The sequence below is a fragment of the Dermacentor variabilis genome, chromosome 3 (genome assembly GCF_050947875.1).
Source record: "Dermacentor variabilis isolate Ectoservices chromosome 3, ASM5094787v1, whole genome shotgun sequence".
Taxonomy (NCBI): Eukaryota; Metazoa; Arthropoda; class Arachnida; order Ixodida; family Ixodidae; genus Dermacentor; species Dermacentor variabilis.
Genome location: NC_134570.1, coordinates 29,732,011 through 29,752,817, shown reverse-complemented (window position 1 = coordinate 29,752,817; position 20,807 = coordinate 29,732,011). Strand labels below are relative to the sequence as shown.

The 20,807-nt window shown below is 42.8% G+C and overlaps 2 protein-coding genes across 2 annotated transcripts in view; one reads left to right on the top strand and one right to left on the bottom strand.

Moving 5' to 3' along the window:
* 128up (GTP-binding protein 128up) overlaps window positions 1-7,324 on the top strand; it is a 21,275-nt gene extending 13,951 nt beyond the window's left edge. Inside the window, exon 9 of the mRNA XM_075684630.1 lies at window positions 324-7,324. Coding sequence (XP_075540745.1) covers window positions 324-330 — 7 coding nt within the window. The 3' untranslated portion in view covers window positions 331-7,324. The remainder of the gene's footprint in view (window positions 1-323) is intronic.
* Window positions 5,915-20,807, bottom strand: LOC142575348 (inosine-uridine preferring nucleoside hydrolase-like). The gene is made up of 7 exons (XM_075684631.1): window positions 20,536-20,807; window positions 20,107-20,313; window positions 19,050-19,347; window positions 17,285-17,421; window positions 15,596-15,834; window positions 12,607-12,722; window positions 5,915-12,396 (listed from the first exon to the last, which is right to left on the bottom strand). The coding sequence occupies exons 2-6, from the start codon at window positions 20,290-20,292 to the stop codon at window positions 12,620-12,622; spliced, it is 963 nt and encodes a 320-aa protein (XP_075540746.1). The 5' UTR covers window positions 20,293-20,313; window positions 20,536-20,807; the 3' UTR covers window positions 5,915-12,396; window positions 12,607-12,619.

The following is a 20,807-nucleotide window of genomic DNA, read 5'->3' as shown; positions in this document are numbered from 1 at the left end:
CCACACTTGCACTCACTCCTGTGAAAGCAGAACGATGGGTGGCTTTCGCAATTTGCAAGGGGGGCTATTGGCACCGCTCTCGCTTCTCAGCGTTGCCGGAGAAGGGGCTCTTTTCTTTTTTAGACGCTGCTCAGATCTAAAAATTCTGCTTAACAAAATATCCTCACTCTTTTGGAAGTAACCGCTGCAGGTGTAAGCACTACGAGGGTGAGCTTTGTACTGCACCATAAGAATTGGTTGTCAGTCCCTTTAATGATTATAACTTTTTCGCTGACACTCGAGTGTAATGAAGGTGACTCATTTCGTGGTGCTTGCTTTTGCAGGGTATGACAGGGATGCCACCAAGATGGGCGTCTGGAGGTGTGCTGGTTCGTGATACCGAAGAGCTTGCAATGCACATTGGCAGTGGCAGTGTCACGCTTTTCAAGCTCAAGAGAACTGCTGATGTACATATGACACAGTCACAATTGTGCCCGGATGAATGACATGGCTGCTCCTGCCTTTACTACGACTAGTACTTGCTGTGGCTCACACAGTGAAAGGGAAGCGTACCACAAGAAACTATTCTCAATCTTTAGGACACCTAATGATGTTGCAAACAGCAGTTCACAAGAAATTGCCTGGCAGGATTGGTTTCAGTGTGTTTACAGCAGAGTCAGTCAAATCGCTTGCACGTGCTGGACTAGTCCCAGAGAGGAACTGTGTTATTTGTTTCTGCAGTGCATCTTGGTGGAATCCGCATGTTGCTATTTGTTTCGTTCAGTGCAGACTTTGTGCGAAATGAATTGATAGCACTCCTCGCACTTCCAAGAGAGGTAGCGTAGGCTCCATGCTAAAGGTGGCAAGCTTATTCTAAACAAGCCAGTGATATGGTGTGAACCAGTTCACAATTCGCGAGATGAACTGAACGGACCTGGCATGTGCACCAGTATGAAAGGGAACAGTGTTTGCATTCATCGTGCGCAACTTTTCTAGCCCTTCCCTTGAAATTGGGAAAGTGCCACAGGGCTGGTTATTTATAACTACTGTTGCTGGTAGCAGAAACCAAGGTTTGAGCCTTGCTTGACTGCAGGAATCATTGTTTGGACACTGATTGTTTCGTTTCCTCTCTTAGCACTCTGCAGAGCCTATCACAAAAAAAAAGTGAAGGCCAGCTGGCTATTGCCAACAATGGCTGACTGGCCTCAACTGTCTTGCAAAAGGCTGTGCTTTCTATTTCTGGCCATTATGTAGAAGATACAAAACATGTAGCACTATTGTGTTGCATGACCCTTCCTTTTTATTATTTTTATTCTTTTTTTGCCATTGAGCGTCAGAAAAAATTGCAGTATTGGTGATATGGTGTCGGATGTCTGCCACCAGGTAGCAGCACTGTCTAAAGGAATCTAGCAAATGACCATTTTGTTTAAGCTTGCATACAAAGACTCACCTAAAGTGGTGGGGGGCATTGGTAAGGTAAACTCGGCCAGCAAGCAAGCAGTCTTTTGGACTGACCTGTATGCTTTCTGGTGCGGGTACTGGAGCAATAATAGGTGCAGATTTCATGACAGTGTTGTCGGAAACTTAAGCAGGCTTGTTTACGATGTTCATTAGGTATTGCAAGGCCTCTTTAATGGTGGTGCTGGTTACTATTCAGCAAAACTCAAAAATGTCAAGCACATATTATCCTGGTAATTGCAAGCGACATTGTGGCAGACACCGCATTTGATGTCTATCCTTCATGCGATATAATCTGCGCTGCTTGGTTATTCGCTTCAGTGCTGTTACATTGGCATTCTGACTTTCGAATAAGCTTGCATGTTGCTGGGAGAAACCATTCACACATTTTGCACGGCTTCAATGAAAATATCAAGGGCATGAAGTTTGATCATGTTTCATTGTCAGACAAACAGGGACAAAGTTCAAAATGAAAGTGACCTGCTCATCTAGCCTGATATAATGCTACCCCCAAGTGTTTCTCTGAATTTGTGTTCTATTTTATACCGTTGAAAACATATCAATAGAGTCCCCCCCAAATTGGTTGTGTTATAATGTATACATTAAGGTAATGAGTAACCTATCAAGCATGTGTTGACCTCGCTGTCGCTAAACTGTCACATTAAAAAAAAAAGTTTAGAACCTTGCGGCCTTCTATCTTGCATCAATTAATAAATTGGTAATTTGCGCAAACTTCTCTTTTGGAGCAAAATTGTTGTTTGTATGAAGGCAGCTGTCAATTTGCATGTTAGCGTTTCTCTGTTTTTACAGTGAAATTTAGCTACCAGCCCAAGATGTATTACAGTTGTGAAGTAATTAGAACTTCTAAGTAGCAGCCAGAAGAGCACAGTACAGTAGAACTTCGTTCATACGCTTGGGAATATGCTGCGAGAAAAACGTACTAACCAGCAAAATATACGACCCAAAGTAAAAAAAAAAAAAATTGACAGACTCGATTATTGTTGACGTGTTGCGTAATGCGAAGCGTCGCGGCGTGAGACGCCAATACACGTCGAGCTGGTGGTGCTCCAGCTGCCCGAGATGCATTTTGTTGTTGCCCTATTGCGTGGTGTTTAAAGAGGGCGATGGGAAAACTGAGACGAAATCGAGCTGGTGGGTGACACCGGATGCTGCCCAAGCGAAACGCGATGCCTGCATAGCGCCGCCTGCAGCAGGGAACAGCAGCGCCTTTGGATTATTGCCTACTAAAAGCATGCAGTATGCTATACCAATGGTGCTACGCACCATGCGCTGTAAAACAGATAAGTGAAGATGCTTATCGCAATAGGCTTGGCGGCGATAGCTGTGAATGTGGAATGCGATGACCCGCGCAATTTGCTGGTAGCGAAATAAAAAATTGTGCACGCTGTCGTTTTCACACGATATGGGTGGCTATAATGTAATGTTCTCAATCGCACGCGCACACACCTTTTCTTGTTCACATGGGATCTAGCGGCAGAAAAACGTATACAATCGCAGTGTGCAGCAGGGAACAACGGCGAGTTTCGGTTATCGCCTACTGTGAGCGTGCACTACACAGCCAATGGCACCATGTGCTGTGAAACAGATAGGCGAAGATGCTTATCGCAATAAAGTTGACAGTGATAGCTGGCATCGATAGATTTGCTAGTACTGAAATGAGAAACTGAGTGTGAGCTGGCGTTCCCACGTGGGGTGGGCGAGCAAGTACTACGGTGAAAGTGTCGCGCTGGGCAACCATATACTGTTCTCGATCGCACGTGCATTGCGTATTTTCTTGTTTACACGGAATTTAGCGATCGGAACACATATCGTATGATTGCAGTTTAGCGACATACTAAACGTTGATGCCGAAAAATTTTGTTTCCTGGGAACGTATGAACCGGGATAAAATGAATGTAACTATATTGGGTCATTTTGTGTGTTCCTGATTGCAAATGTCGGCGCCGGGAAAACATACTTAGGCGGAACGTATCAACGTGTTTCTACTGCATATATGTGATGCAATTGACTGGTTAGTGTCAAACTTGGGCTTGCCTGTGGCATGCTGTGCAGGTTCATATTATGAGGTACAAAATGGTGTTTGAGTGAGATCAGGTTAGATGCAAGCAGCGCGCTTTATCTACCAGGCAATTTTAAAGCAAAGCTTTCTTAGCAAACCCTGTTGGACTTAGATGCCTATGGCAGCTGTTTTGCTGCATAGTGTGCTCACAAAAAATAAAAGGATTACATGTTAGATGGTGGGATTGAACATCAGTCTCTCAGCACAACAGCCCGATGCTCCAGCAGTTAGGCCACAGCTGCATATCAGTGGTGGGAATGGCCAAGAGCATATTGGAGCAGATTTTGTAGCAGTCAACAATGACGATTCTGAATGGTTATTGGCCAGACACTATTCATGTGTGTCAAAAATGGTTTCAGAGTACCGGCGTTCATCATTGCAAATATTCTCGAGGAAAATAATTTGCATATGCGCCCACTTGCAAACAAATTGCAAGTGCCATGCAGCAGCACTGAGTCAACGTGCACGATCTAAACAAAATACTGCGCAGTTACAGCGGTAAAGCAAGCCACACAAAGGCACAAAAAACTCGCGGCAATACAGTCGTGTGGCATGCAGGATGGCCGTTTGAGCAATTTCGTTTTAGTCCTAAAGTCATCTAACTAGTAAAATGACTTAGCTACAAATGTGCTGCGTTATGAGTACACACAGAAAGCACAGCACAGCAAAGTAGCTAATGACACGCAAGGGGGCAAGTTTCAGCTTGCCGAGTGGAATGATACAGACGTTATGCAAAATGAGTGAAGTGTGTCGTCGGTTGAAGAACACCTCTATCACCACGGCCACGCCGTCGATATGAAGTATGTATATGGGACACACCAACAGCGGAACTACTGGCCCCAACAGAACTTCATCTACGCACAGCCCATAAACATGGCTCATACAGTTGTCTAATGGTGAACCGTGAGCATGCAGAAGTGTACACTGGATTGGATTAGCCCAGTAACCTTTTAGCTCATGTAGCTTTATGAATGTTAGAGGAGATGTGACGGCACTCTGCATAGGGAGGTGGTGACTGCCACATGGCTTTGATCACAACTCCTCTTTGCAGTAACTTCCGATACTGCGCGGCGCGGCTCATTCTGGAGCAGCTTTGGAGCAGCTTCTCTCATTTGTAGCATGGATATTGTAGGTTTAACGGAATGTAGCAGACTGGAGCAGCGTTCCTACAACTGTTGCATGCATACTTGCCTCGTGCCAACCCCAAGCAGCTCGTTGAGATGATTGGTGCTTGCGCCACCTCTTCTAGCATGTGCCAGTTTCCATAAAACCCACGCACTCTCACACAAGGATTTTGTGGTGTCTCAAAGGTTCAGAAGTTATGATCGGTGCTGGTACCACGTCGCAGTTTTTTCACCGCTTTGGCCAACACTTGCGGGACGCGTTTGTTGCCAAAGTCTTCTGCGTGCCTCTTATCGAGATTCACCATTTCATCTTGCTAGCTTACAAAAGCTTCGCTAACAGCAATTCTTATGGTGCATGGTATCTGCAGTTTCCTTTTTTTTTTTTCTAGGAAATGTAGTATGTCAACTATCGATGGCAATGGTATGCAGTCATCATTTCAGCACTGCCTGATGCTCGTACTGCCTTGCATTCCTGAATTTATTTAAAAAGCAACTTCTTTTGGTTATGTACAGTAGTGACATTTTTGCCGCCTTGGCCAACACTTGTGGGACGCGTTTGTCGCCAAAGTCTTCTGTGTGCCTCTTATCGAAATTCACCATTTTGTCTTGCTGGCTTATAAATGCTCCGCTTACACCAATTCCTACAGTGCATGGTATCTGTAGCGTCTTTTTTTTTTTTCTAGTTAATGTAGTATCTCAACTGTTGAAGGCAATAGTATGCAGTCATCACTTCAGCACTGCCTTGCATTCCTGAATTTATTTAAAAAGCAACTTCTTTTGGTTATGTACAGTTGGCATTAAAAGTTCACAAGGCACGGTATCTGAGACATACCGAATGTTTCATGAGCCCGGTCACACAACCCAGGATTGGCGTTTGCTACCTGCACTAGTGTATGCCAGAAACATAGTGCTGCACTGTTTTACAGCTAAAAGAAAAAAAAGACTGGCCAGAAATCGTGCGTTCTTGCAGAACATGCATCCTGCAGACTTTTGATGCCGACTGTAATGTAAATGGCTAACTATTCTGAAGGACCCAACATTTTATGATGTCTGTAAACTACCTGTAGAGTGTGCAAAATTTGTCCACAAATGACATAGGATATTGTCATCATCTATTGAAGGCTAGTCTCCATTAGTTTCAGCCAGACGTTTAGAATTTATGACTTAGAAAAAAACAAAAGATACTGCTACCTTTGATGCTTTATTTTTTTTTTTCTGTGGGTGTGAGCTGTTTCAATTAAAGTTCAGTGACAACAAAGGAGGTAACCGGCAAAAGTTTTACTAATGTTTTTATTGGCACATGCAACCTTTACCAAAGCCATGTAAATAAAGACAATATAAAGGTTGAAAGAAGATATCAAAATAATTGCTGCCTTCCTTTTACAAGAGCAGGCAAGCATATGAAGCAGTCTCAGACCGTCACCAATGTCAAAAGTATCCACATAAGAATAGCATTGGCATTTGTCGAACACAGTGTTCACAGAATGCTGGCTATGCCAGTAAAGCATTGTAGCTGTTAGTCTACTCGTATATAATATGCATACATATTTCAAAAGTACTTTTATACTGAACAGTAGAAGTCAAACGCTTACAGCCGCAGTACACACATGTAAATAATTTTTTCATGCCACACATGATTCAACTCGCTGTCCACTTTCCCTGAGCACTGTGTCGTCATTATCCTGATAGATTATTACATGTGGTAGCTGGCTTCTAAAAAATAGTTTTTTTAAATTAGGTCAACCTTTTTTTCTTCAAACTTTGCTTAAAGTCAAGCAGAAGCATCGCTAAAGACGAGTAAAGCTCTTCGTAAAGGCATATAAAAAGAGGATACATAAGCTCAGTGCATCACCCTCTTATGTGAAAATAGATAACCAACTAGCCAACACTTTCTTGTTAATTGTCCAGAGGTCTTGCGGTCTATCTATGATTGTGACTGAGGATAGGTTACAAATGCGATAGCGGGATCAAAGAAAATTTTCTTCTTTTTTTTTTTTGTAGTGATAAAAGCGCAGCCAGGCAGACTTGGCATAAATTTCAACTAGAGTATTTTCGTGGCCCTTGGTAACTTCCATATGTTTTCGCATAGTTTCTAGATTCACTTCCCCTCCTATTTTTGACACTGAGCTGCAAACTTCACTTATTAATATGCACTAAAATAAAAGTATGTCTTCTTGAGATTTTTATGTTGCCTCTTAAAAGTAGGACTCGACCTACATTCAAATAATTCTCGTCTGTCCGCGTGCATAGCTTGTTGGCCATGCACGAGGACAAACGCAGTCACAGATTGAATTCTAAACCGCAGCAGCTGCATTCCGATGAGTGCACAATGTAAAAATACTAATGTAGAACAGTAAATATTGCTCACCAGATTTGAGCACCGATACAACTGCAATGCATAGATCACACAGTGACGGTCGTGTCTGCAAAGTATTGCAGTGGTGCGCACTGGAAAAACAGTTGAAAAATCATACAAAAGCCCACATTCTCTTTTCCTTGAAGGAGCCACTGGGGCAGCGAGTTATGTAACACACAATGGTGCCTACAAAGCACCAATAGCCAGCAGTAGCAAGAACATCTCTGGGATTTTTGTGAAATGCAGAGAATGCAGCATCACCCCTAGAAATGCGCCACACAGCAATAAAAGAAGGGACAGGATAGAAAGAACGCCAGAGCTGCAGGAGTCGTGATGAAAAAGGAGGTGGGCCTTGGGCTCCAATGTGGGAGAAGGCAGGAGAGAAACGTCGCTTGCAGACACTGTTCGAGGCAAGTGGAGAGGGCATTTGCGCAAGGAAGGTAGCTTACTTATTTGCATTACTGCTTGACAGCATTTCATTTACTGCTACCTCGACTACTAGTGAAACCCTTTTCGAAATTATTGCGGTAGATTGCTCCCTGAACGACCCCTTGAGCATATAACCAAAATTTTCAATTAGGCCTGGTGAGGAGCGCTTTCACAAGTAGGTAATTCGGACTAGTCGGTGCACATTCAAAGACTGATACACGGCACTAGGTTCGAGGAAAGGCACCTTGGGACACACTGCAGAAGGTGTCTACCTGCTCTGCAATACCAAACTGATTGAAAGGGCAACAAAAATTGGTGATGTGAACGTGCCACTTAGCGCATGCATTTCTGAAGCTATAAAACTGGAGGCGATGTGCTTGCCTTGCTTCGAATTTAGTGCACCTTTCAATGAAGCTGTTGCATAGAGTACAGAAACATAACTATTGATGAAGCTGCACGACTTCATCAATCTATATCTATATGAAAAGAAAAAAGTAATGAGTGTTTCCTGCCCGGAGACAATTGAGAAAAATGGCAATACCACACAGTAATAAGTGAGAGCCTTAGTGACGGGCAACGAGTGAGTGTGCTTACTGGGCATGTGTTCGAGTAACAGCATTTCATTCAGCCCATTTCCTGCATTGTACAGTAAAGTGCTTGGAAATCAACAAGTAACTTGGGACTGTTTCAATGAGAAGCTCGCATTTGCAAGCTCCATTATTGCCAGACCAAACACCCAGCCAGTGCAGTTCTCAGTCACCTCCCTTCTCTACTCGAGAGACTGTAAATTGTGGCCCCCAATATTTCAAACAGTGTGACTCTTCGCTGGCTTTCAAACAATGAACACCTACAAGAAAAACTGTGCATTTTTTCACGTAAAGTGAAAAGCTATGCTAGCACCATCTAAAGCAACACCATGAGCAGTACAAAAATTTCTGTATTCCTTGAAGTGCTGGCTGTAGTAAGCATTTGGAGTGACGCGTGAACAATCAACATATCACTGTCCATGTGAACTCTGGCTTTGCATGTACCATGCCTATCCAACACGTCACTCCAGGCTTGCCCTGAACAATAAACCAGAACCAGTCGGCTGCCCTGACTCTGGACCACAGCCCTAAGTCGGGCACAGCGTTTCATACCTGCAACACTTAAAGGGAAACCTTGTACTAGTGCCCGTGTGCGCTGCCACTGGAGCTGTTCATTTGCCTAAGCGTTATCCTTGTAGATTTGGATGACTTCATGAATTTTTACGTTAAGCCTTCATGTGTCAGAATACAAAAGAATAATCAAGCATTGCGAGTTTTGCCACTTATAAAGTAGATTCAGTGAGTTAAATATACTACAAAGTGTCAGCGGCTTATTACGGTCTGGAAATTTCGTAATAACGTTAACTAGTTGTGGATTTAAATTACTTGACTGCTCCAAAGAAATGCTTTGATGCCAACATGCAAAACTGAATCACAAAGAACAAAAGGAGTTCTATGTGCATGTGCAGCACATGTGCTAAATTAAGCTGGCGTTTTACTGGGCTGTAATAATGTGAGGATTTCTTATCAGCCACTGCTCATGAACGGCTATCTTGGTCATAACGTAGGTGGAGTTCCACTTGCACTGTTGAAGCGTGAGAAGGAATAGCACCGGAATACTAGATTTGTTGCATTATCCAGATCCAGCCTGCTCCCTAATGCACCACTAGCACTATTGCTCTCGGTGCTCAAGCTGCTTTGCAGGTATCAAGATCATTCAAGAAATACCAGCCACGGCAGCACATTGGCTTTGGCACTGCATTGCCGAGCTCGGTCACAGGTTATCTAGGTCCTGGCGGCCACGTTGTGATGGGGGTGAAATGCAAAAATGCTTGCGTGCTTAGATTTAGGCGCACATTAAAGAACCCCCAGAATGCCACTATTAGTTCGGAGTAGTACCCCCACTAAGGCGTGCCTAATAATCAGATTGTGGTTTTGGCATGTCAAACCCCAGAATTTAATTATAATTCTTTCAAGAAATGTTGGAAATACAAAAGATTTGCAGCACTGTCAATGCACTTCTTCTCGTTAGCCTTTCATCCCACTACCCTTACTAATACACAGAAGTTAAGACTACAAGTCAGGCTGCTTTCATACTCAAGCAATGGCAATACCACAAATGCAAATCTTCAAGTGCCTAAAACAGCTAGTGCTGTAAAATATTTGAAGGTGCTAAGCACTTGCCCTTAGGGGTGCACGCACGGCAACAAAATATGTAATAGAGACATTTATGTATATGCAAGCAGCTTTATTTTATATGCAAGCAGCTGCTTAGTGTGCACAATAGTGAATGTGCACATCGCTACCCCCTGTGACCTGCGGCATGCTTACTGTGACCTCAGAGGTGAAAGGCACGCAGACGACACACATAAGAGAGATAAGAAACTGGCACTATTTATACACGGAACACTGTCACAGTTCAAGTGTTCAAGTAGAGCAGCTCTTTTGGTGGTGGTGATCTTATGCGTATCGTCTACGCACCTTTCACCTATGAAGATGCTAAACCAACACGCCCAGTTTTCCATCCAATACTGTGACCTGTTGCGTGCTTATCTCAAAGATGTAATTACGAAGTGCTTTTACGTGCTGATGTCCAAATGTTTGAGATTTTTAAAACAAACTGCTTTTGTCAAAGTAATTTCAGATCCAACTGCTTATAATCACACTCAATCCACTACATCTCTTATTGAACTCTTTAGTCATACACATACGTCCCCACATCGCACGCAGTATGCACAACCTTTCATTCCACATTTCTTGAAATTGGAGTAGCCATGTTCTGCTGAAGGAAGGACTTGCGAAAATGCTCATCTGCTTAAATTTCATTGTGATCATTAGCCTGTTTTATGCCCATTGCAGGATGAAGGCTTCTCCTATCAATAACAGATTAAACCTTTTTTGTGCTAGCTGACTCCATCCTCATATCCACGAATTTACTAACCTCATTACACCACCTAGCCCTGAGCCGTCTTTGACTGCTGCTTCCCTTTCTTTGGAGTCCATTTTGTTGTCTAGCAGACCACCAGTTAATTATAAGCTTGATGCCATTACATGACCTGCCCAACTTTACTTCTTGCTCCTCAACTAGGATATCAGCTATGCCAGTTAGCTCTACTCCATACTGCAGTCTTCCTGCCTATTAATGTTAAAACCATCACTTCATGCTTCTATAATTGCTGCACAGTCTAGCTTATATTAAAGGTTATTAGTTGTCCTGTCTGCTTCTAGTCTCTGTCTGTGTCACTTCGTGCTACAATTTAAGATCATGTTACTGTACCAACTCGCCCAACTTTCTATCCTTTTGCATTATTAGTTGTCCTCCAACTTTTGCTAGATTTAGTCCAGAGCGTCGCAGAATGGCAGCCCTCATGGTCTGCAGTCCAGCTTTAAAAGAGTATATTTAAAGTATTATATTACAACTTGCAACAACCTACTAACTAAGCAAGCCTTATATTGTGACTTCCACAACTTCGTCTAATCTCCCTTTGAGTAAAATGAGCTCAGCATTACACTGCATTAACCAACAATACTTTCTTCATGCAGTTAGTGTACGGTCACAAGCCTTAATTGTGTTCCTTGTGTTAATACTGTCACTGTAGTGCACACCTGGTGTTCTTTGGCCTTTACTGGCCTTCGCACCACAAAACCCTGTGCATCATATCATTGTAGCGCACGAAAATTGTGATGACCTTTTGCTTACAGCTATATTATGCATGCTGCTTAGTTGTGCAGACATTTGTTGGTCAAAACATATGACCAACACAACTGTACTGAAGGCTATAGACCACTTTTGCTTGCCTTTTTGCCCTTCTGGTATTCCTTTTTCTTTCTTTTATAAGCTGAAAGATATTCAGCCTTGGATAAGTACACAACCAGCCAAAGTTCCCTGTGCGTGCAAAGATAGTCATAAGCTGCAGTTGTGATGACCTTTTTACTTGCCGTTTGTGTACATGCTGATAATTTTCCATAAACATGAACATACTTGGTATTACACTTTTTACAGCAGTTTTCTTTTTTTTTTTCAGATTGTTTACATTTAATTAGACTGGAAATAAGCTTTCTGCTGTTGAGTATGTGGTTGCAGGTTGGATTTTTGGCCACTGCAACTGTAGTTATTTTGATAAGGGGAGAAATGGAAAAGCACTTGTCTGCTTAGATCTAGATGCACATTAAAGAAACCCAGGTGGTCAAACTCAATCTGGAGCCTTCTGCTACTGTCTCATAATCCCTTTACTAATATTTGCAACGTTAAAGCCCATTAATCACACAATTAAGGTTTCATGCTTACTCTCGAGCACGAGTTAGGCCATCTTTTTTTATGATGTGAAGGCCAGCTCCACTGTCCATCCGAATTATGCAGAACTGAACATTATTCTGATGACTAAATGAATACATGACAATATTGCAGAATTAATATGGCACTGAAACAGTCTGAATGCAGAACCAAACGTCAGCATGGCAAGAAAGAGAAGAAAGATTACAGTTACCAGGCATGAAGCCAGCTATTTTGTTTTGTATTCTTTGAATGACTACATTATATATATCTTGGCAAAGAACGTTGGAAATGTATAATGTGACTTTGAAATACCAAGTTTCCCATCTTCGACACTGTACAATGTCTTAGTATCGGTAAATGGGAGTTCCGCACATAGAAAAGGCAGCGAACAGGACGACAAAAAGAAAGAAAAAAAAAAAAAGACTGACATTCTTAAAAGCGAAACACAATAGCATTAACGCTAACAAGCGCGATTCCCTGTATGCAATCATAAAAACACAAATGGCGATATGTCGCGGCAGGTGATGGTGGTTAAAACACTTGCGGAGTGATCCTTTGAAAATCACGTCGAGTTGGTTGCATGTAACCTTGTAAGTTCATTTTGGTAGGCCTTGCTGATTGTAACCTTGCAAGTTCATTTTGGTAGGCCTTGCTGTGCAGTGGTGGTGCTGGGAAAAAGAACAAACAAGAAAGAGTCAAAGGTGTGCACAACTACAAGAAATGCAAACAGTGCAGGATGCATGTTGTATTTCAGGCTCGCACACCCAGAGTGGCACTCAGCCTTATGTGGATAAAAAAATGTGACTTCAGATACTTGCTAACAAATCTCGCTATTATGACACAAAGTTCAACTGCCGCCGCAAATGATGCCAACTCACCGGCAGTGTTTCCTCAGTTAAGCATTCGCGAGTACAATTTCTTGAGGCCTTCCATGTTGAAGCGGAGCAGGAATTCCACATGAGGGGGCTTTCCGTGGTGCCATTTAATGCTTGGCCTGCAAGTGTTAAGGAGAATTAGAAAGGAAACACAAGCCAATTCCTTTCAGGCAGAAAAAGTCTTGCGAGAACACTATGGTAATTCAGTTTGACATGCACCGACATAGTTGTTGCATTCCTGAATGTGCACTCCAACACCTCAAACACACTAACTGCTCTATAGCAGGGCTCTTACATATAGTTCTGAGGTTTAACAACCACGTTACGCCATCATGCGGTGGGCCAGAACACTGCACTTTCCTTTAGGAAAGAAAGTTGCTAAGTGATGATGATGACTTAATTGAAATTTGTTTTTTAATGTTCAAAGCGTTCCTAGGAGTCTTCCTTATTATTTCTTAAGCTATAAACTTTAAGTTTCCTTCTAAGTGTTGAGGCTATGGCCAAAATTCGAGAAGTGAAAACAACTCACGATTTTCTAAAATGGTTATATATATTTAAAACAGCGCAAATAACACGGACAAGGGAGGACACAGGACGAGCGCTGCCTGTGTCCTGCGCTCCTGTCCAGCGCTCATCCTGTGTCCTCCCTTGTCCGTGTTATTTGCGCTGTTTTAAATATGAATGATCCGTACCAACTAGCTCGCACCCGAACCCTTCTAGGTTATCATATGTCAAGATTGTGCTTTGCCAAGAAAAGTTGATGCACCCAGATAACTCGCCAATAAGCTCTTCGGTATGTCTTTAGTAGTAGCGATAAATAGAGGTGCATATATCCAATGGTGGCGAGGCATTGAACGAAACCAAAGCCCCCTTAGGGGCCCCGAACCACTTTTTATAGAAGTCGAGAAATGCATCTGAAGTCAAATTATACTATTTCAGAAATACTTTGCTGCGAAAAGTACTTCAATGCTTTCAGCAGAAGTGGAGTTATTGGCAATCAAACATTCTGTTAGCAGTGCTTCCGTTCTTTCTACAATGACTTGCACTGTGGAGGCTACGGCGGTGCGGGTTATGCCCACAGTGCCCTGCATACTGAATGCCACTGTGGCGTGCAGTTCAAATTTGATTTTGGATATTCACGTAGACACCACTATTTCTGATTTTAGCCAGCCTACGACGCGCCAAACGCGAGCTGCAGCGAGCTGCAGTACGCTCAGCCAGCGGACTCATTGCGGCACTCCATGGTGGCCGTGGTATCTATGCTATGTAGCAGACTACAGCTACATGCAAATGCAGTGTGTACGTGCCGCTTTTGCTTTGTGCACAACAGAGCTTGAGTGCCCGCTCGTGCTCATATGCTCCAGTCTGGCCAGGCTATGTGGTGTGGAATGGCTTTGTGCTGCAACAGCTTGACCGATGGACAGTAGCCACATCAAACTTGTACATTTTGAAGCAATACAAATAGTCAATACGAAGTGAAGTCTGCCAAGGCACCTAAACAGGAGTGAGCGCACACTGGCAAGCATGCATGTGGTCTGACTTTAAGTTTCGCGTGGTTATAAGCTAGCTGAATGTCCAAAACTAGTTGAAATTAGTGAGAGCCGACGGCTACGACACCTATAAGCAGGGTGGCCAAAGTCTTAATTCCTAGGAGGGCAGCTGCAGATAGTCGGCTTATTCCAGAAGTGCATAATTATTATCGAAATACAAAAGCAGATATTTTCTTACTTTGTCCTGTTCATTAAACTGTGCCAATAAATATATGCAGTAACAGTTGGAACACGCGCACTGAACCAAGCACCCTTCTTGATTCATGCGAGCTATTGACCAATAGCAGCCGCGTATGGGAATCGGCTATATTACGAAATAAAGCACCCAAAAAAGAGTGAGGAGCAGGCTTCCGTTGAAAAGTGAGCATTTGAGAAAAAGGTGACTTCGCGCAGCTCCACGCACCATACACGACTGCAAAACTTGGCTGAGATGCTCACAGAAGTGTATGCTATTCACGGACTGTGTTTTTCTGCTAAGCCAGATGGGTGGTTCAGGACCCCTTTAAGAAATCTTAACAGGGCAATTTACCAGCTGGTTGCACCACAACAAAAGGTCACTAAGGTTTCAAAAAGGCAAAGTTGTCATTAAGGTGACTAAATAATTTTTCAGTTTAGAACACTTTCGCTGAGTTACAAAGACTGTTTACAGCTAGACCTTACATATGGCAAGATCTCAATCATTTCAATTTCACAGTGCCTGAAGTAATGTCCAAATTATCCAATGGGCCATGAAAACAAGCAGGACTTCAATACATCACACTGTGCTTACTTAGTAAGTAAGCATGTTACCACTGTTTGTATATTGCAACAAAAAAAAAAAGTTGTGTGGAAACTGCAATTCTTGTCATCTCATAAAAATAATAAGCGTTTATGACTTCTCAGACAAACTTGCACGAAACTGCTTTAGAAAACTGGGAGAGTTGCGACTCTTTTGCAGTTACAAACCATGCAATCAAAACCACCAGTGATCAGCAGAGAGCAGAAGGATGTGGTATTCCTTCCAACTTTCCACACTGAACAATTAAACACAAGAAAATTGCTGTAATAGATCAATTTCACCACATTCAGAGCCCATGTGCAGTGGCCCTTCCAGCACCATGATGACAGCAAGCAGTCCTTGCTGATTTTCCACTGTATGCAGGTACTTTTAGTTCATTGGAACATTATGGGGAATGGCGAAGAGAGTGCCATTGTGGATGTTTCCAGTGAAAGTCAGAGGTAAACTTGGAAGGAGGTGCATTTTCTCAACCCCACTGTAATTGTAGAACCTTTCTATTCTCACTACCCTACCTTTTGATCTCTACAGCTAAGTGGGTTTGCCATTGTATAAGCACAATACACTTCTTATTACAGTTGCTCTTGCTCACTGGACTACTGCTACTGGCATGCATTGCAGGGGCAATGACATCGAAAAATTTTTTCTGAACTCAGTTTACTCTCACCTTCGGTCAACAACAAGCATTCCACGTGTCGTGGCGCCATGAAGCTCCACCCATGCGGGGTGACGTTCGCAGAAAGTGACAACTGAAGGTTCGATCACCGCCGCCATGGCGATGAGGTCGCACGACATGAACCCTTGCCGCTGGAGCACCTCTCGTTGCCGCTGAGCTGGATCCTCAGTCATGGCTCGCACCAGCTGTGCCGTCGGCGATGGACCGCCAACCCAGTTTTCAAACCAGTCCTGTGATACATGGACAAGTTTACAGTTGGCAAACATGCTATTCCTGCACACAATTTGTAAAGGTAGGGCCAAGATATCAGCTGAAATTTCTAATGTGATTAACTGCTGTTGTTAAACCTGTTACTCATCGACACTTATTTACACATATAATATCAAAGAAAATGATACTAGACATTGCATTAGCCAGCTGTATTACTGTAACATTACCAATACACAAGGACAAATCAAACCAAGTTCAAATCATTCAACATACTCGTGCATGCACATTATAAGTCCTGCTACCGTAATGTACAATATTATCCTGCGAGTACTGGCTGCTTCTTCGTTTCCCTCTCAGAATGCATATTACAGCTTTTAGTGCACAGAAGCACTCTTCGGGCACACTTTCATGCATTTTCATTTTTTCTTGTAAATTCATTTTTCGTTGGCATGGTCTATCAATAAGGTATTGTCTAACTGTGAACGCTTTCCTTGTATAAGCCGTCGTTAGGAATGCACAACTTGATTTCTTATTAGCAATATTATTTGGATTTAATAACTCTCTCTAGACCCCCTTTAAAACCTACTCCCCAATAAGGTCATGTAGTAGTAGCTTTCCTCATTCAAGTGCAGAGCTGTGCCCTTATGTCACACAACTGAGTAGCCACCCTATATTACCACAATCAAGCTATGGAATACCTGATTTGCATTCCAGACAATTAATTATCACTTATTTTTTTTTCAGTGAAATAAAAAGGTATGCTAGACTTCTTTGAAGGAAGTTAGCACAGATGAGCAAGTGGCGTTTCAACTCACACTTGTGCCATAATTGCCACTTAAATACCAGCCAGATGTACCATTAGGTTCACGCCCTGTGTACTACAGCCAAGCTACTACCACTAGTAAAAACACTTGGAGCTCATAAAGACTCCAGCTTAGTAGTCCAACCTGCAGTGCACTTTTGTTGCTGTTAACTGCAGAGGCAACGCACATGGCAAGGCCACAGTAATAACGCTTTAGTTTAACAACTTTTGCTTCATTTAGGACTAATATACAATATTCGAGAAGCTGCACTTATTATGAGGAACAATGGTATCACCGGAAGAATTGATTGTTGGGCTAGTTGGTTTTCCATAATTGAAGTGGCAACTTCACGCAACAAAAACCACAGAGACAAGCTTGTCTTTGTGCACCTTTCTTGTCTCCGTGGTTTTTATCGCGCTAAGTTACTACTTCAATAATGGTATCACCATGTCAGAAAAACAAAAACTTGGCAAAATATCTTGGTGGTTAGAGACCTGGAGTTGGATTCACAAAGGTCCGTAAGAGCTGTTTGCCATTGCTGGCCACCCTCGCTAATCATATGCTCAACATCATGACTGGCTGGCACTTGCCCTTACAAACAGTTCTGTCATAAGACTTTTTGGTCAATATGGGCCCCGGTAACAAAATGTGCACAGTATCAGCTCACCCAGTCCAATACATGCTCCTGGCAAGGTTCGTAGGTCACAATCCTTGTCTTGCATTCAGCCTCACTGAGAACAACACTAGCAGCTTCAGGGTCACAGGTGAAGTTGTACTCTCCGGTGGGTGTCTCATTTCCTCTACCTGTAAAAGAACAAAAAGCGTAACACTCATGCTAGCTTTTTTGGAATAGCATGACCGTTTACCGATATGGTTTTGTGCCTGCATGTAGGAAAGATTATGGAAGTCCAAGTTTGTCTAAAGACAATTCGGCACGACAGATGTATTTAGACTGATCAATGATAGCAAGAGCTCATAACAATAAAATTACTTGTGCCATGTTTGAACAGCCTATTTAAATTGTTGAAAAGCATGAGCTTTCTTGTTCCTTTTTTTTTTTATGAGTAGTAATGCAACATCTTTTGGTGACCAATCCAGGCAAATGTTGTTATATGGCATTGCCAAAAACAAATGCTGAGTGGAGTGTACTTCTAAACACTGAAAATGTGCTTAGCTAAAATTAAAAAAAGTCTTCATTGTGGGAAGCTTTGCTGGAAATGTCTGGAATGATCGCGGCCTGTTTTCCCTTTGGTTCTGACAAGATAATGCCTCAGCAAAGGCAAGTTTACAGTATTGTGATACGCGACACACGTTAGAGGCTACAGCCTGCACACCTCACACAGTGTTAACACGGCCCACATCATTTGTGGCATAGCTTCTTACTCATAGCTTGAATGAACATGTAAGAAAAATAAACAATTACCCCCTATCAAAAAAGAAAAAGAAAAAAACAATGTTTTTTGTTGTACATGCGAATGCTACCCATGGCCTTTGACATGGCCTTAGATGAGCAGAAGAGTGCATTGGTGTATAGTTTGCCACCAGGTTGTTTTTAACATGCATTTAAACCTAACTGCACAAACTTCCTCGCACCTACCCCAATCAAAAGTTATCAGCTGCTACTGGAAATCAAATCAATGCCTTTATACACAATAACGGAACACCATAAAAAATAGGTTGACGCTGCGGACATTTTGTTTTACAGCAAAGGCTGTTTGGACTCTTGCCTGACACGAAGCCTTAAGATGTTGAATGTTACTGACATCAGCCACAGGCTGAAAGCAAAGGAATAAAAGCAATCTCTAATCAGGATTTTATACTGGGTCCACTGCATGACAGGGGAGGGAGCATGACAACCACCAGACCATCCCGCCAATGTAACCTCACATCTTGAACACTAGTGGTTCTTTGTATATGATACAGAAAACCAGCAGCAGTGCCCAATCCAATCTATGAAACATTACTAGTAAGCATCTCTTTTCTCAAAATGTAACCAATTGCATTTTCAATTGAGGCACGGAGACAACAAAGAAGTCTGCAAAGATGACTGCTGAGATGAAAAAGTTGCACGAAGCATTGCCAAAATGTGCCATTTTAATGACACTTAGTCACCAAGTCAAACCAATAAATAGTGGATGAACCGCGAGTAGCTTTTTTTCTGACCTACGTAAGCTGTCAGTGCCAATGCTTTGGAGATTGATAAAAAAAATTGCCCCTGATTTTACATGTACAGCAAGCAAAGTAGTAAGTCTTTAATTTGTTGCTGTAGTCGTAGCAGCAGAGCTTGTCCCCATCTTATGTCTAGATCGATTTGCCCAACTAGCCTTGGGCCATTACTCCGACAAGTGATTGCAGAGAAAACGAAAATGGAACGAGAAACACAATTGTTTCCATTGACGTTGTTTCTCTCTTCATTTTGCGACTGTTCTGACCTTCATATGTTCCGCCCATGATGACCAGCTCTTTAATGTTGCTGAGGAATGTGGAGTCAAGTCGCTGGGCAAGAGCCACGTTGGTGAGGGGACCTAAGGCCACGAGTGTCAAGGCGCCTGGGTGCTTTTGCACCAAGTTGACCATGGCGACTGAAGCGTGTTCCTTTGGAGGCTCCAGGTCATCGGTGGGAAGTGGGAACTTTTCTGAGGCACCACCAAGGCCATCTTGTCCATGGTACACAGTGCAGTGCATGGCTTTCTGAACCAGTGGCCGATTGCAACCATGGTAGACTGGTATCTACAAGGAAGACAATGAAGCAAAATGTCTGTTCGCTATTTTGAGGGGTACATAAAACCCCATAATTCTTTTTTATTTCAAGGAATAACAATAAACAAGAAAGTAAAAGAAACATTAAAAAATATATATTTCTCCCTGTGTAACAAGTATGCTCACATGAGACAAAAAAGGCATCAAAATCACACTAACTGAAAAAAAGAAAACAGTGCTATAGAACAGTTTACAACCTTAGATTGAAGGAATAGATTAACTTGTGGTCACAAATACGTGTTATGCTTTTGTAGGATATTATAGAATAGATAATAATTACACATGAAAAACTGAAATGCTGTGCTTTACTCCTTTACGAAAGTGTCCCCTTTCAGCTTGCCTTTAGGCATTTAGTGTGTTTGCATTAGTGTTTCAACCAGGGAGGTAACAGAAAAAGTTCGGAGTGTTGGCATCTAAAAAGTGAGGTTGAGCCGGTGCCATCTCACTACGTGCAATAAGCCGTACTGTGTACTGAAGAAAAGAAAGCGCTCTCGCGTTCCTTTCTGCTAGTTTTCGATCGCAGATTGATCACCGAGTGTTTTTAAGTCTTTGATTTTTCGGGTAAAAAAAAAGAAAGTATCGGGTCTAATTCTCTGGATGGCCACAAAACCAATAAAGAGCGAAAACGACTATTTTAGTTGGAAACTCTGCACTTGAGCGCCTAAAATTGGGAAGCAGCGACAAGTAAGCTGGTACTGCGTTTGCCGCGGCACCAGTATGTTCACGAACCTGTAATTGTTTGCAGTGGTTGAGAATCCGAAGGACGTTGGTGTACACCCTGGAGAGTTCCACGTTGCCGGCCACACAAGTGATCGCCAGGACCTTGCACTTGGCGGGGTTGGCGAGGGCCAAAATGATGGCCAGAGCATCGTCCACGCCCACATCGGTGTCTATTATTAACGTTCGTTCCGACATGTCGCCCTTTCCCACGAGAGCCTGCAGGAAAAGTACGGTGCTAGGTGCGTCAACATTTCCTCTCGCAGCACCAACGAAGGGGAATATGCGCCGATCATAGCTATTTAACGCTCTACAATCAGCTGAATTAGTTTGTTTACATTGTGCCCCAATGCAAACTTCGTGAAATCTGCTGGAAAAAATTGATGCGGTGGGTTATATAGGAAGTTACTAGGGGAAAATAAAGAACCATCGTTCACTTACGTCGGAAGTTGCAGGTCCTCGCCTTTAGACTGCAATGATGCGTCGTCGTAGCTAAGGGAACAGGCAACAAGTGGTTTATCTGGTTTATCTGGCAGCGTAAATTCAGACACGTGCTTGCAACCGCCGGTACGACCGTTACGTCGTTATAGATGGCACTGCGATCTGCGACAGCAGTCGTTTATTCGCTTGCGCAACCTTACCAATAGCTTAAAACCAAATTTTGCCTTGATGCCTCGAGCGCCATGTTTGTTGATTAAGTGAACGTTGTTGAT

Coding starts and splice junctions, on each gene's coding strand:
- LOC142575348 (XM_075684631.1), bottom strand. CDS start 20,292: ATGTCGGAACGAACGTTAATAATAGACACCGATGTGGGCGTGGACGAT. Junction 15,835..17,284: donor AGGAGCATGTATTGGACTGG/GTGAGCTGATAC, acceptor CATGTATCACAG/GACTGGTTTGAAAACTGGGT. Junction 12,723..15,595: donor ATGCTTGTTGTTGACCGAAG/GTGAGAGTAAAC, acceptor TAACACTTGCAG/GCCAAGCATTAAATGGCACC.